General features: G+C 38.4%; 1 protein-coding gene across 3 annotated transcripts in view; it reads left to right on the top strand.

Annotated features, from left to right (window-relative positions):
- EMC2 (ER membrane protein complex subunit 2) overlaps window positions 1-14,021 on the top strand; it is a 78,764-nt gene extending 64,743 nt beyond the window's left edge. For all 3 annotated transcript variants that reach the window (XM_075582471.1, XM_075582469.1, XM_075582470.1), the window contains exons 9-12: window positions 5,186-5,267; window positions 7,246-7,356; window positions 8,931-9,035; window positions 12,738-14,021. In XM_075582471.1, coding sequence (XP_075438586.1) covers window positions 5,186-5,267; window positions 7,246-7,356; window positions 8,931-9,035; window positions 12,738-12,824 — 385 coding nt within the window. In that variant the 3' untranslated portion in view covers window positions 12,825-14,021. The remainder of the gene's footprint in view (window positions 1-5,185; window positions 5,268-7,245; window positions 7,357-8,930; window positions 9,036-12,737) is intronic.
- Window positions 14,022-14,099: the final 78 nt, after the last annotated feature.

Genomic DNA, 14,099 nt, shown 5'->3' with positions numbered 1-14,099 from the left:
AACCCATTTGCTGCCAAGAGGGACCAGCAACAAACTGTAGCATAGAAAATAAATGTATATTACTGTACAAAGGTGTTTTTGGAAATGTAAAGTGAAGCTCGTGATTACTGAACACACCCATCATAGCCTTCGTGAGGACATAGTTTTCTGAAAGACTTTCTCTTAACATTTTTTGTTTTAAAAAAAAAAATGAAGTAATTCGTACGAGAGGCAGACCGTATCAAGTTGATTATGTAAACGCTTTAATTAATTGGGGGCTAGAATATTGATACAATACAAAAAAAACAACTGTGCATAGTTTCATCCCTATTGTTAAAGCCTTTTGGGGTTTTGTAGTGTGTTGGTTCCCTCTCAGACAGTCAGTAAAATGTGCCACCCCATAAAAAAAATGTGTTCCCTTTTCCCTCCATTCCCTCCCAAGGGAGGAGAAATGTCTGTGTAACACATTATTGTTTAGGACCAAATTTACATTGCAAGAGTATTTTTTAAAGTAGTGAGAATCCAAGAAGGACACAAGGGAGAAGTCATGGAAAACACTTGTTTCTCTTCCTTAAAGAAACCTTGGCCATGACCACATGTAGCCGCACCCAGAGAAACTTGGCCACCCTAAATTTCCAGTCATTTGTATTAGTATCCTATCGTGCTCACAGTCGGGTGAATTATTATTTTTTGGACAAGGATAGTCACAAAGCGACTGAGAAGGTCCAACATATTGCAAAAGTTCACTTGTGTTAGAGGAAAAAACAAAGCAAGTTTTCAAGACTGCAAATGTCTTTAAAAATGTGCAATTTTTGTTATGTTACAACGAGTAGGTCTTGGATATTTTGCAGAGTAATTGAGTACTATTAGGTGAAAGCCGTTTAATTTGGACCAACAATAGATATTATAAGACATGCTTATGAGAGCTTTACTGTCTTCCTCAGGTCAGCAATACTGATATACAAAATATTCCATGAGTATTACAAATATGTAACAAATAAGATAACAATCTAAAGCCGATTATGTAGAGAAGTAATGGAAAAAGGAATCGTAAACACAGGGCAATAAGTGGATGAAGGTGATGATGAGTAATGAAGAGGACGTGTAGAACCCTACATCTACATCAGCAGTCCCAAGGGGGGTAGAGGGTGGAGGCGGGGGGTTGCGAGAAGGGTTTTGAGTTATAAAATTAACAGATGCAAATGAAGAAAACATTTTAAAAAAATGAGTACTTTATACCAACATGGGATTTTTTTACACACGATCATTTTTTGTAGTGTCAAATGTTTTCTGTCCTTGAGTGATTTTAAATATCCATTGAGGATTTGGATTTTTAAATGATTTATGGAATGATCCGACTGTGAGAAGTGGTGTCCCACTGGAGTGTAGTATCTACCTTCTTCATGGTGTGTCTGTGTAGGTTCATTCTCATTTGAAGTTATTGGCTGGGTTCACCAATGTAGCATTCTTGGTCACATTAGCTGCATTGAATCATATATACCAGATGACCAGGGAGGCTGCGAGGGAGCTCCCCTCCCCTCGTTACCCAGTACCCACATAGACACATACACATAACGCCAGAGTCCGGATCTGGATGTATAAAAGGCTGCGGCTTTGTTTTATTAAATAATTGAGTAAATGCCAGTCCCCAGCCAGAGTGCTCGCATACCGGGTGAAAGGTCAGACGGTCCTTGAACCGCTGACCCTGTAACCCTCTAGCTGGGCCCACGTGACCCGGCCGTTGTCACGAGTGGGCTCCCGGAAGTCACTTTATCAGCCCCGAGCCCAGTCTAGCAAGGACAAGCACTTGCCCCTCAACTGCTGCCACTGACGGGTCTATTTAAGCCCCCTTAAACTAGGCCCTTACCGCCACCAGATTTCTAGCCGGGAGCGGAATGGCCGCACTTTATACCGGCTGGGATTTAAATCCCATCCCCCCCCAGCTCCTCCCCCATTCCTCCCCATCCCGCGTCATCCCCCACTCCCGCCGGCGGAAAGGAGAACGGCCAAGGAGCCCCTGGAAGGTGAGGGAGAGCTTTGACCCCCAGTCATGGCAGTCCTCCGCCTTAGGCTGAGTCCACGGTGGTCACGGCGACGCGTGCTATGGCGTGCTCGCCACACACCACAGCGCAGCCCTCTATGGGGCACAAAGTGCTGTGACGCGTACCATTGCATGGAAGACAATAACTTTGTCTTTCTGTGCCGCAACGCGGTCACGTCGTGGGCGCGCAGCCAATTGCAGGGCAGATATGCCCCCTCATGGCCCCGCTCCCCTACAGACCGCCGCTCGCAGCTGTAGTCTCTAAACGCGAAGCCATGCCGCCAGGCGCGTGTGCAGGAGGGAGGACTGGGGCCGTAGCCTAAGGTGGCTAGGGGGGCTGCTTTCCTGGATGTGCAGCAGTATGATCCTTTAACATAGAATGTTCTGTTTGTGACTGGCTATGGGATTTTGGCATATGTGTTTGCAGTGGTGTGTTGTTGCATGGTCTTGTGCCATCCTCTGCGTCCTTGAGTTGGTTATGAAGTTTTCCTTTGACTACTGTCTGAGGTTTGGCGGTTGCCGAAATGCAAGGATGGGACGTTTGGGGGAAGATGTTTTTTAATGTTTCAACCTCGTGTCAACATGGGTTGCTCATTTACTCTGCACTATCGCAACTTGCCTAACACTGCTATTTCTATTTAATTCTTGAATATTTGCTCATTTAACAGGCTCATATAATTTCAGAAGTTTTAAATAAATATTTTTTGCTCTGTATTATCCTAACTAATGTCTTCTCAATGACAAGCACTCACCTTACCTAAAGTCATAAGGAGCACGCAATAATGTAGTCAATTTATAAATAGTATCTTGTTCAATTCTGCCATAATTAAATGTGTGTGAAAACTTAAGACAGCCAAGCAGTCTGAAGGACAAATGGCCCTTTTAAGCAATTCAAAATGTCAGACTTGGAACCAGCTGAAAGTAATTTTAAAGGAAATAATTGTAATCATCTTGCCCTTGAGGTTGAGTTTGACTTTGAAGTTACAGCAAATAAAAATACCACTTCTGAGCACATTCACATCTCAGACAGGTCAGGTCCACAAACGTGCATTTTTACATTATCTCTTAGCATACAATGCTTCCACTGCAGCCAGGGATGCTGGGTAATGACATGTAAATGAGTAGTCACAGTGCGTCACTTCTTTTCCATTTTGACATGTATCCCCTATAAGCGTATGCCTGGCACATTATACAGCTTTTTCAACACCGCCTTGGTTGAAGTGCATATCCAGTAAACCTATTCACAGACCGCTATCTTGACATTTGGGTCTCATCAGTGTGAGGATGGGGTACTGGGTAAGCAAAGTGAAGCTGGGAGTGGGTATAACCAGACACAAAGTTAGGGTGAGTAAAAGAAAGTGACCTCCACCGTAAAGTGTACAGCAAATAAAGATACCACTTAGGCCGCAATTATAGTGCCCGCGACGCCGAAACAAATACCTGCATTCTGTTGAAGGTGCACATAGTGCGCGCAACGGAGCGACTGTATCCTGGCACGACAAAATATTTTGTTTTAGATGAGACGGCCGCGCACCAGCACTATAATTGTGGCCTTATGAGCACATTTGCATGTCTCAGACAGGTCAACAAACCTGCCTTCGCCATATTAGCTCTTAACATACAATGATTCCACTGCAGTGAGGGAGTCTGGGTAATGATATGTAAATAAGTACAGCTCAACCCCGTTATAATGTAATGCCTGGGGTCCAAAGAATCACGTTGCTTTATAAGCGGGTCTCGTTTTTGCGCGAGAGAATTGCACCCCTCAGGGTTTCCGCGGCCGCCGGAGGGGGAGAGATGGGATAACTCTCCCTGCTGTCCCAGACTCAGCGGCGTAGCGGTCCCCCCACGCAGGACTGATCTGGGAATCAGCAGCAGCTGGCAGCTCTCTCCCTGCTTTTGCTGTCAGCTTCCGGCTGGGAGAGAGGAAACGTGACGTCGCGTTGCCATGGCGTCATTTGAAGCCGGAACCGAGGAGGAAGGGGGCGCGAGCCTGGAGGTGAGCAGGCAGGGCTGTGCAGGGGGAAAAGTTTGCGCACCCCTGGAGTGGACAACAGAAGCAGCTAGAGACATCCAGCTCCCTGCCACCTGGGACATGATCAGCCCTGGTCACCCCTGCAGCGCACAGCTAAGACTAGATCTGGCCTGGGATGGGGGGCAGAGGAGGGGAGGGGGCAGGTGGCATCAGAAAACAGCATGGTAGGAAGATCTGCATGGTACTGTATATATGTATATCACGTGTTCAGTGTTCAGAAGAGAAAATCCACATTACTTACAAAAAACTTGGGAGCTACGCTTGCATCGCGTTATAACGGGGTTGAGCTGTACTCAGTTCGTCACTTTTTGCTTCTTGTCCATTTCAACATGCCTGGGTTAAAGAAGTTCCTTGCCGGTAGGGATCCATGTGAAATTTGTATTTGCTGTAAAATGGGTGGTTTTTGTCACTTTTTTTTACTCGCAGTGGTAGACTTTATCCGCTCACACTTATAACCAATATTTTATTTGTAGTGCTATATTTATTTGTACTGTAACCGTTGTTACAACCTAATGTTTGAATGAGTTTAATTGCAATTCATTAGTAATATAAGTTTAGATGGTTACTCCCTACACTTACAATGGATGTTAATTGCATTATATACTGTATATGACAAAATGTGTTAAACGGTGTTGCAATATGATGCTACATATGGTAATATAAGCCATTTACTCCAAATTTGAAGAAATATTTATGTATTTTAAAAGGTAATCACGTCAAAGTTAGTTCCTGCCAGTATTAAAGTAATATACGATCTATACAGCAACATCTGCCTGAACATTTCGTGATTTTGTACTTTTTCAAAGCTAGATTTCACAATGCTATTTGGTGAATTGATATATAGCCAAAATATAGTGTCATGAGAATGTCATTAACTCGGTTCCCTTTAACATTTCTTTATTAAATATAACACCTCTGTTCTTCACCATTTAAATCTCTGCAGAGTTCACTCATTCTAATTAGATTGTTGACTTTTTCCATAGGTCCAAATGGGCTTCATTATCACATGCCTTGTGAAGTTTAACGCAAAATAAATCAATGAAAAATAATGATGTTCTTTGTTTACCCCAGTAGTTTGGATATGAGTCGGCTTTTGATGTGTCAATTTCTGGGTTATTTCTTCCCTCTAGCTATGCTAAAGCTGCTTTTTGTTTGGAAGAGCTCATAATGACTAATCCACACAACCACCTCTATTGCCAGCAGTTCGCAGAAGTGAGTATTTGCAGAGGGCACCATTCGGTTTAAATTGATTATCAACCATTTAACTACTGTTAATACTGCAGAGCGTGATAATACATAACAGATCGTACCATAAAGGGGCCATCCCACCTAGGACAAAAGTGAACTAATGCCAGTGATGTGTTACAGCTGGGTGGGTGATCCCTTGTTATCCAAATCTGACACCTAGAAGTATTTGTCCTAGTTATGTAAATATGGGAAGCTAGTACTGGGGAGTGGTTTGATTTCCTGTATCTACTCTGTCTGTGATTCCAACCTTAATATTAAAAGAATTGCGGAAATTTAAGGCGCCCCATACAATAGTATTTATTTTCTCTGTTATTGACCTCTCTGGAAAAAGAGACCAGGTCAATCAGGGTGGCCAAGTGAGAATTAAAGATGATATATTCCATGAAATGGATAACATTGGATACATTATAAAAAGGAGCCTTGGGTGGCACCACTGTTAATGTCTAAAACATGTTGGAGGTCCACAAATAATACTCCTAGAATGCAAGAACCTTTTTAATTTCCTAAGGGATTATTGCCATGCAGCACTGGGATGACAGGAACATGGTTCTCAGAATGACTTTCTCCACGAATAGTTTTGTTGCGTAATCTATTATTTTTCTGTACATTCGAGGGCAGATGGTCTGTTGTCAGTGTGTGTTCACAATGCTTTCACAACCAGAACCCCCCTAGATGAAAGGAACTACATCTTTACTCTTGGTCTTATTAGATTTGTTAGGAAAACCAATTCTACTGTGAAAATCTTTACAAATGCTTTTATTTCTGGCCAGGTATATGGTATGGCACTTTTTTTTTTATTTTTTTAAATCAATCCTTTTAGTACTCTGCAGCTTTGCAGGTTTTATCTTATTCCCGCTAACTAGGTATTACTTTTACTGTGCATAGTAACTTACCAATTATTAGTTTTTTTGGGGGGGGGGGAAGGTAAATACACCTTGCCATTTCTTTTAGCAGTAATCCAATGGGTTCATGGCCTTTCATTGCAATGTACTGTACTGATAACTCGGCATCTAATTGTTCTAATTTTTAACTATAGCGTACAAAATTAAGATAAAATTATTTATCAAGTGATTTCAGGAAAGGTAATAATAGATTTGTTTTACTAGTACAGGTTTATGCAGTAGATGTTTCCCAAAATTATAATGTTGCTTAATCTTCTCTTTACATTTTTGTTAAAGGCTTTTTTTTTAGTCTGGTCTTTGTACTGCTCTCCTTTACAGATTGGGAGACTTTGCATAGTCCATTCATCTTAAAATAGATACTAATTAAAAGCAGAACATCATTAAAGTGGCCATCCTTGCTGGATTTAAACCAGGGATTCTGCAGAACTAAACTGCATTATTTTTAGCTCTGGGAATCCCCCAGTACTCATGATACTTAGTGATGTAGTTACTGATATTAATGCTCTCACCGGCAAATCGAAACAGCCACCAAATCTCGCAGGTACCGGGGGCTCATCAGTGTTCCTATTGGATGGCTGTTTAAATACCCAAAGTGTGGGATTGCTGCTTTAAGTATATATAGCATGCACATTTATATATATTTTTAAATAATGCAAATGCTGTTTGAGCTGTAAGAATAAACCTTCTCTCTTTTGCAGAAAATAGCCCTTTATTAGGTATACTGTATGTATACATTTTGCTTATGCACATGTATGGCGTCACACCACACTTATTTCCCTTTTGGCCACTCTGAAGGTTTGATGCTTAATTCTTGGAACGAAGAAGTTACTGCTGCCATACCTTTGGGAAAACCAAAAACACAAGAACAAACATGCATCTTATTTTGTAAACTGAATATAGTAGTTGGTGGGAGACGATGCATTTGCACAGTGTAGTCGCTGTATTAATAATAAGATTTTTATCCATGATCATTATGTACCTGTTTCTAGATGTGCTATGTACAGACATTTTAATTTACGTATCATATAATCTGTTAACAGGTTAAATACACACAAGGTGGACTTGAAAACCTAGAACTTTCTAGAAAGTATTTTTCCCAGGCCCTGAAACTGAACAATCGCAATATGAGAGCTTTGTTTGGACTGTACATGGTGAGTTTTATTAGTGCTTCAGTATATGTTTTGAGTACAGATGAAGAAATGGCCAGTAGCTCCATAGCATTGTCAGTAAGTTGCTTCATTTGAATCCTAGCTCACTGGTTTGATAATGAGGCATAGTGATGTGATTAATTACTGCCATACTGAACATCAATTCGTTAAAGTACATGCTATTCTTACAGGGACAATCAGTCTAGGTTTATTGATGGCAGTGACATGCTTTGGGGAGTAAATCTGGCAGATGAATACGGTTTTAGCCAAACTAACACCTTTTTTTTTTCCTTTCTAAGAATGATTAGATTTGTTTTAAGGAAACAAATGATATGGTTAAATTCTATACAAAATGTTTTTCCGCTTGGCTGAGGCTGTGCTTATAGTGCCGGCGACGTGACCGATGACATCACCGTCGCGATAGTTGTAATTTAAGTTTAGGCGACGTCGCTGGCTACAAGGCCAGTGACGTCAGAAAAGGGGAAGGCAGAAGGACGGAGAAGCTCTCTGATTAGCCACAAGGGGAGACCGTCGCTGAAAAAAATCTAAGGACAGTGACTACCAGATTTTTGGTAGCGTCGCCGGCACAAAAAGTGTAGCCTAAGAGGGAATGCAGGTTTAAACAACAGAGAAGAACAACATGCATTTGGTTGTATTTTTGTGGTTTCCCATTGCAATAACATTAATCCATTGCATTATTGTGACTCTTGTTTGAGAAGAGGAACAAACCTGCTAATCCTATTGTAGAATCAATTAAGGCTTTGAGAGATTTAAGAAGTTACCGTAGAAAGAACACCATATCGGTCATTCAGTTACAATGTCTGTTTTAACTAAATAAAAGTGATCCTATGTACAGTAAGAGTCTTAATTGTTTATGAAACATAATTGTTTTCATGCCATTTGTAACATGAAAAACACAATTTTGTTTGCATTTGCTACCTTACGTTAGTAGATGCAAACTTTGAATACTTCAAGTACTATTATAGTTTTCTGGGGTTTTTTTTTTTAACTAACTTTCTGGTAACTCCAAATGTTGTTTTTGCGTTTAGATCTTAATGCCGCCATTCAGTTGATCAGAACTCTTGCAAACCCTTTTGTTCGTCTCTGTTTACCAGCTTTTACATTCCTTTAATTTCCAGGGGTGGGTCCGGTTTTCAGGATATCCCTGATTCAGCACAGGTGGTTCAATCAGTGACTCCACCTGTGCTGAAGCAGGGATAGCCAGAAAACCTAACCTGTTGGTGGACCTTGAGGACTGGAGTTGCCCAGCCCTAACTTGTTCTGAATTGTTCAAATGCGTTTTACACATGAATATATGTGCTTTCAGTAGTTGATGCTTTCAGGATACATTGTAAGTGAGCTACTGTAAGCACTCCACTTTGGGAGTTCTAAAGTTTGATTCTTTTGCAAGTACTAAAATGCTTTGGTTCTTGGAAAGTGGTAATAGCACATTAAATAATAGACTTGATTTCAATCTGTCGTAATCAGTGTTCACGTTAATAGCAAAAACAATTTTCTACATGTGTTCTACAGATGTTTTACATTTGCTTATTGTATCAATCTGCTCACATTTCTAGTCATCAAGCCACATTGCTTCCAATCCTAAAGCCAGTGCCAAAATGAAAAAGGACAACATGAAGTATGCAACATGGGCTGCCAATCAAATAAACCGAGCCTACCAGGTTGGAATGGAATTAATTCTACAATAAGCTACATATTGATCCTTCTTTCTTTTTTGAAATGCACTTTCCTTGTCATTTCCAACTCTTTGTCAATGTCATTACATTGTCAGTAAGAAATTGATCCCGAATACTATTGGTCAGAACAAATAACTAATTGTAGTGACGCTGTTTAACTGGTGTTCCATAATATGGTTGACATTCACAGGATAGTTTGTCATTTTAGTTCTGTGCAATGTTTTGGGTTTCTTTCTTTTTTTTAATTCCCTATGGATAACAGGTTATGAATTGTTATGTAACCCATTTATTTGTCCTCTTTTGTGTGACATATATGCCCAAGTAGCAGTGAGAGTAGGGCACTAAATACAAATATGAATATAAACATAGGATATTTCACTCTTGTTTAAAAAAAAAAAATTAAAAAAAAGCTTTTACAGACTACATTATTGATCAAGAGCATTACTCTCCATTGTATTTTAAATAACACACAGTTATACATGTTTAAATCATTGTGCTTTTGTAATACACATACATTTGAAGTACATACATATTTATATATCCATCCAGTTATATACTATATAGAGAGAATATACCTTATACATTCCAGCGCGCTAATTATTTTGAAGGAATGTCCTATAGCTGTAAATAATTGATATTATGGGTCCACTTTAATTTAATAAAGTACTTATGTTGCTACCTCCACCTCTTCAGTTAGAGAATTGATTTAACATGTCCAATAACAGAAGAATGTTGGCTCTGGCAGGCACATTTTGATTAATGCTCACAGAATACATTAATGTGATCTTTTTGTAATTGTTTTCCGGTTAAATGCTTTCTCTGTACACGGTTCAATTCTTCAATGTTACTGACCCATGTTGTTTCTAATAATATGCAGATGTCATTCTGTTGCAAAGATTTTTAGGGAAAGCAACGTTTCCTTTCACATCTTAGTGTGTTCTTTTTACATAATCAATGCAGACAAAATAATTGCTCGTCAAAGAAAATTACCTGTGATTTTAGTGTTTCGCATTGATCAACATTTGGTTTGACATAAGTCTGTTGATATTATTTGTTTTGACTTGCTTGACAACTTTGTTAAATAAGCTCATGTAGTTTTATTTTGAGAAGCTACTATTTTCATGAAAAGTCGGACAAGCTCTGAATATGTTAATCAAAATGTTTCATCTCCATGTAATTGAGAATCAGTTGACAATTGCACCATAATGCTAGAATATGTTCCTTTTTGACATTTTAAAACAGTTTCCCTACTTAAAGCAGCAGTTCAAGCTGCCGTTTATATATACACATATATATATAGATATATAAATCATTCAATATGTGCATCAATACAATCTACACACAATGATGAGTAAGTTGCCGATCGATCCGTCCTGGGGGTTCACTAAATGTCTCAGTGCAGCAGAAGAGGACCCCAGATGCAAAGTTCAGTGGGTAAGAACATGTGACCAGGCAGTCACTAGATATAATTGGTTCACTACAAGAACGTGTGTGCATGTGTACATGAATAGGAATAATATAGATGTTTGTATACAACACACCTCTGGTAAGTGGTATACCAATTAACGAGTATACAGAGTATGGCCATTAGTACACTGCTTTACTACTTATTTCTGCTAGCCTAGTATTACTAAACATAAATCGGTTGTGGTCTACATGTACTGTTAATAATGGAATGATATATATATAGATATATATATCTGTCACAATGGACTCTTATCTTGTTCTAAGTAGCTTAAATTATCCATGGGAAAATTGTACTATGCATTATTTAATCTGTGACCATGCTAACTTTAATATTTTAGCATTATCTTTTAAATGTTTACTCAGAGCACAGAAATCTGACCTCATAGCTTCAAAAGCTTCAGTGATTTTATCAAAAGATTCCCAAGCATTAAACATTGTTTTTTTGCATCAAAGCTGCTTCTTGAAGGAATTGGAACTCCCAAAGCATCAGATTAGGACCATTCCTGTTTGCCTGGGAATGGAAGGGCAGAGGCAGAAGAAAAGACATTCTGTTCTCCTTCAGGCCGGGCGTAGCTTACTTTATCGGCTAGAGAGTGGAAATAAAAAGTTCTCCATGTCACTGTTCAAAGCTTCTTATCATGGCGGGCAGTTATGGGAATTTTAAAAAGGTGGATTACACCTACAATACGCAGTGCAAACAAGTTTGCAAATTCAAGAATTTACTAGGCAACATTGAGATATATATATATATATATACATATATACATACACACACACACACACACACACACACACACACACACATAAATAAATAAATAACACAGTGACAAACATTCTCTTAGCTATTCTATCATGCTCTTATTCTGTATGGAAATTCTTCCATGGAAAAGAGATTTATTGTCACAGACGAGAGACCCTCATTTGGGACCCAGTGCTCACTGCAACTTTGGGCCATTAAGGTGATCTCCCTTCACTTCATATTGTAAATGCACCAGGCCGCCAATTCACTTTGCCTCCCAAATGTTTTGCCCAGTGCCATGCAGTGTGCCAGTGCGACATCAAATACATTTTTATTATATACCATATCAAAATGAGAGTTGATATTTCAAAAGAATTCCCAGCGACTGATTGATCCTGATGGTTAGTGAAAGGTCAGAGGCAGGTTAACAGCTCTTGAAGCTTGTTTCTGCCTCTGTGGAACTGTGCTTGATCACTTAATCCTTCGCCACACATCATGTGAAGCTTACTAAATGAAGTTAGTTGAGGAGGGCAGTCCTAAATCAAAGACGTAATATGCAGGATTGAAGTGGTGTTTTAGAAAATATGCCATTATATTGAAAAAATTTATTAGGTGTTTAGATGTTCACATTAAGTTAAGAAATAGTTTCCCTTACTAAAAGCAAATTACAGCAGTACTCCCTAGAGAAAATCAGAGTTTACTGCTTGTATATTGAAAATGTGCCTTTCACTGACAAAAACAGCAATTTAACTACTTAATATATTGAGTCTAATCAGGCTGATGAGTGATGGAGGTTGTCAATGCCGTTAAAAAACTAATTTTAAAATCAGCATGGAGCAGTCAACAGTTCTCTATTCAAAGGGTTGCAATCCACTAATCGAGTAGGCAAAGTATAATTATAGGAAGGTATCACTGACTGGGCTTAATTTCTTCCTGCGCAAGTACTGTTGGGAGTGGAAATTACATTTTCATTTAATGGTATACATGATTGTTAATCTTGCCTAACAGTTCAACTTCCGAATACAAGTTGGAGGTTTTTTTTTTGGGGGGGGGTTATCGTATTTGGTAGCAATTTCAGAAAATAAAGCAAACAATACATTTTTGTTTGTTTCTAAAACGCAGAAGGCTTTTAACACACTCTTTTTATCACCACTAAAAAAAAAACATGTCTATAACATGCAATTTATTTTATTTACCACTAGTACAAACTAGGAACATAGAAAGCAGATGAAAATAGAAAAAATTCTATTCAAACAAAGCAAAATGAAGCAGTAATTAGACCCGCACAAATAGAAGCAAGAACAGACAACGTTCTTCTAAAGAATATCTTGAATATTACAAATGTCTCATTTTACTACATTTCTATTGCAGTTCTTAAGTTTTGGAGAAATAAGATTTTATTAACATTTTAGTATGACGCTTTAAGAATTTCTATACTGTGAACAATATACTGTAGTACCATAATATTGTTCTTTTCTTAGTTTGCAGGTCGCAGTATGAAAGAAACAAAGTACTCCCTAAAGGCTGTTGAAGATATGTTGGAAACCTTGCAGATTACACAGTCTTAATATTCATGAAACTGTTCACTGCTATGTTCACCTCACTTCATGCAACCTGATTCAAAGCATACTGTAGTTTCTAAAAACTTCCAAAAGATTGCTATTAACTGCCATAAACGTCTAAAATGATGGGTAATCTATCCTATTTCCTATATGTGATTTTTTTTTTAATTGTGACATGAAATTATTTGACCGAACTCTCCAAATGGGCAGATTCGTTTCAAACTGAACTGTTTAACTTGCTTGAAAAAAAAGAAAGAAAAAGAACCCAGACACTTATTACCCAGTCATATTGGTACTCTTTGTGCAAAAAGGGAAATTTAAATTTATTTTTTTTGTACTACCTTAATATCAGTGTGCAGTCATACTATTTACTAAGCATTGCGTTTACCCAAACCGGGGAATAATTTTCTTTACTCTCTTGTATAAACAAGACATGCTTACCGGGAATCAAGATGATGTCTTACTTTCTTGTGTTAACAAACTGAAACAAAAACACACTATTTCCAATTTGCTTCTCCCAAGTAGCAAGAGTTGATGTTACTACTACCCCCTACAGTATGTTCTAATTCAGCGACTGCATAACATGCTGTACATATTTAGTGGCGTGTTCTACATTAACTTTGTTATTGAAAGAAATCGAAGACTGTGCATTGAGACTTTTACCTCATTTATGACATTTTCATTTCTCTTGTCTTCAGTCTCCAGTAGATCTTTAATCACTTTAAAAAAAAAAGCTTTGTATCATCTCCTTGTCCATTTAATTACCTTTCTAGAATAAGTGTACAAGTATAAAATATTTAGATGAAACATGAGTCATTGTAACAATGCATTCACATTGTAGATAGACACACTAAAGCTGTTGGCTTTCCGCAGTTCTCTCTGGGAGGTTCAGGTATTTTTTTTTTAGTATCAATTGAGGTTTCTGGGAATGTCACTGCCCAGCACAAGTTCTTGCTACAGGAATCAAAAAAGTGCTTAGAAGAAAAGACAGCTGGAATTGAGATAAGAACAGTTAAAGAATGTGAAACAATTTTGGTTTTAGCCCTTATTAATCTCTGACTTAAAACTATTTCATAGATCATTAATGCATTTGTCACAAGATGTGTTTGACAAACTAGGTCGTCATTTATTTATTATAATCTACTTTGTGCATTGATGCCCAGATTATTGATTGCAAAAAAAAAATAAATCTGTTAAAATCTAGTCCTTTTATTTTTCTAAACCTTGTGTAAGGTATGTGTGGTATGGCTTGTATGTGTAATTTACATGTATTAGACTTGC

This window comes from Ascaphus truei, chromosome 2 (genome assembly GCF_040206685.1).
Source record: "Ascaphus truei isolate aAscTru1 chromosome 2, aAscTru1.hap1, whole genome shotgun sequence".
NCBI lineage: Eukaryota > Metazoa > Chordata > Amphibia > Anura > Ascaphidae > Ascaphus > Ascaphus truei.
This window is presented reverse-complemented; position numbering and strand designations above follow the sequence as displayed.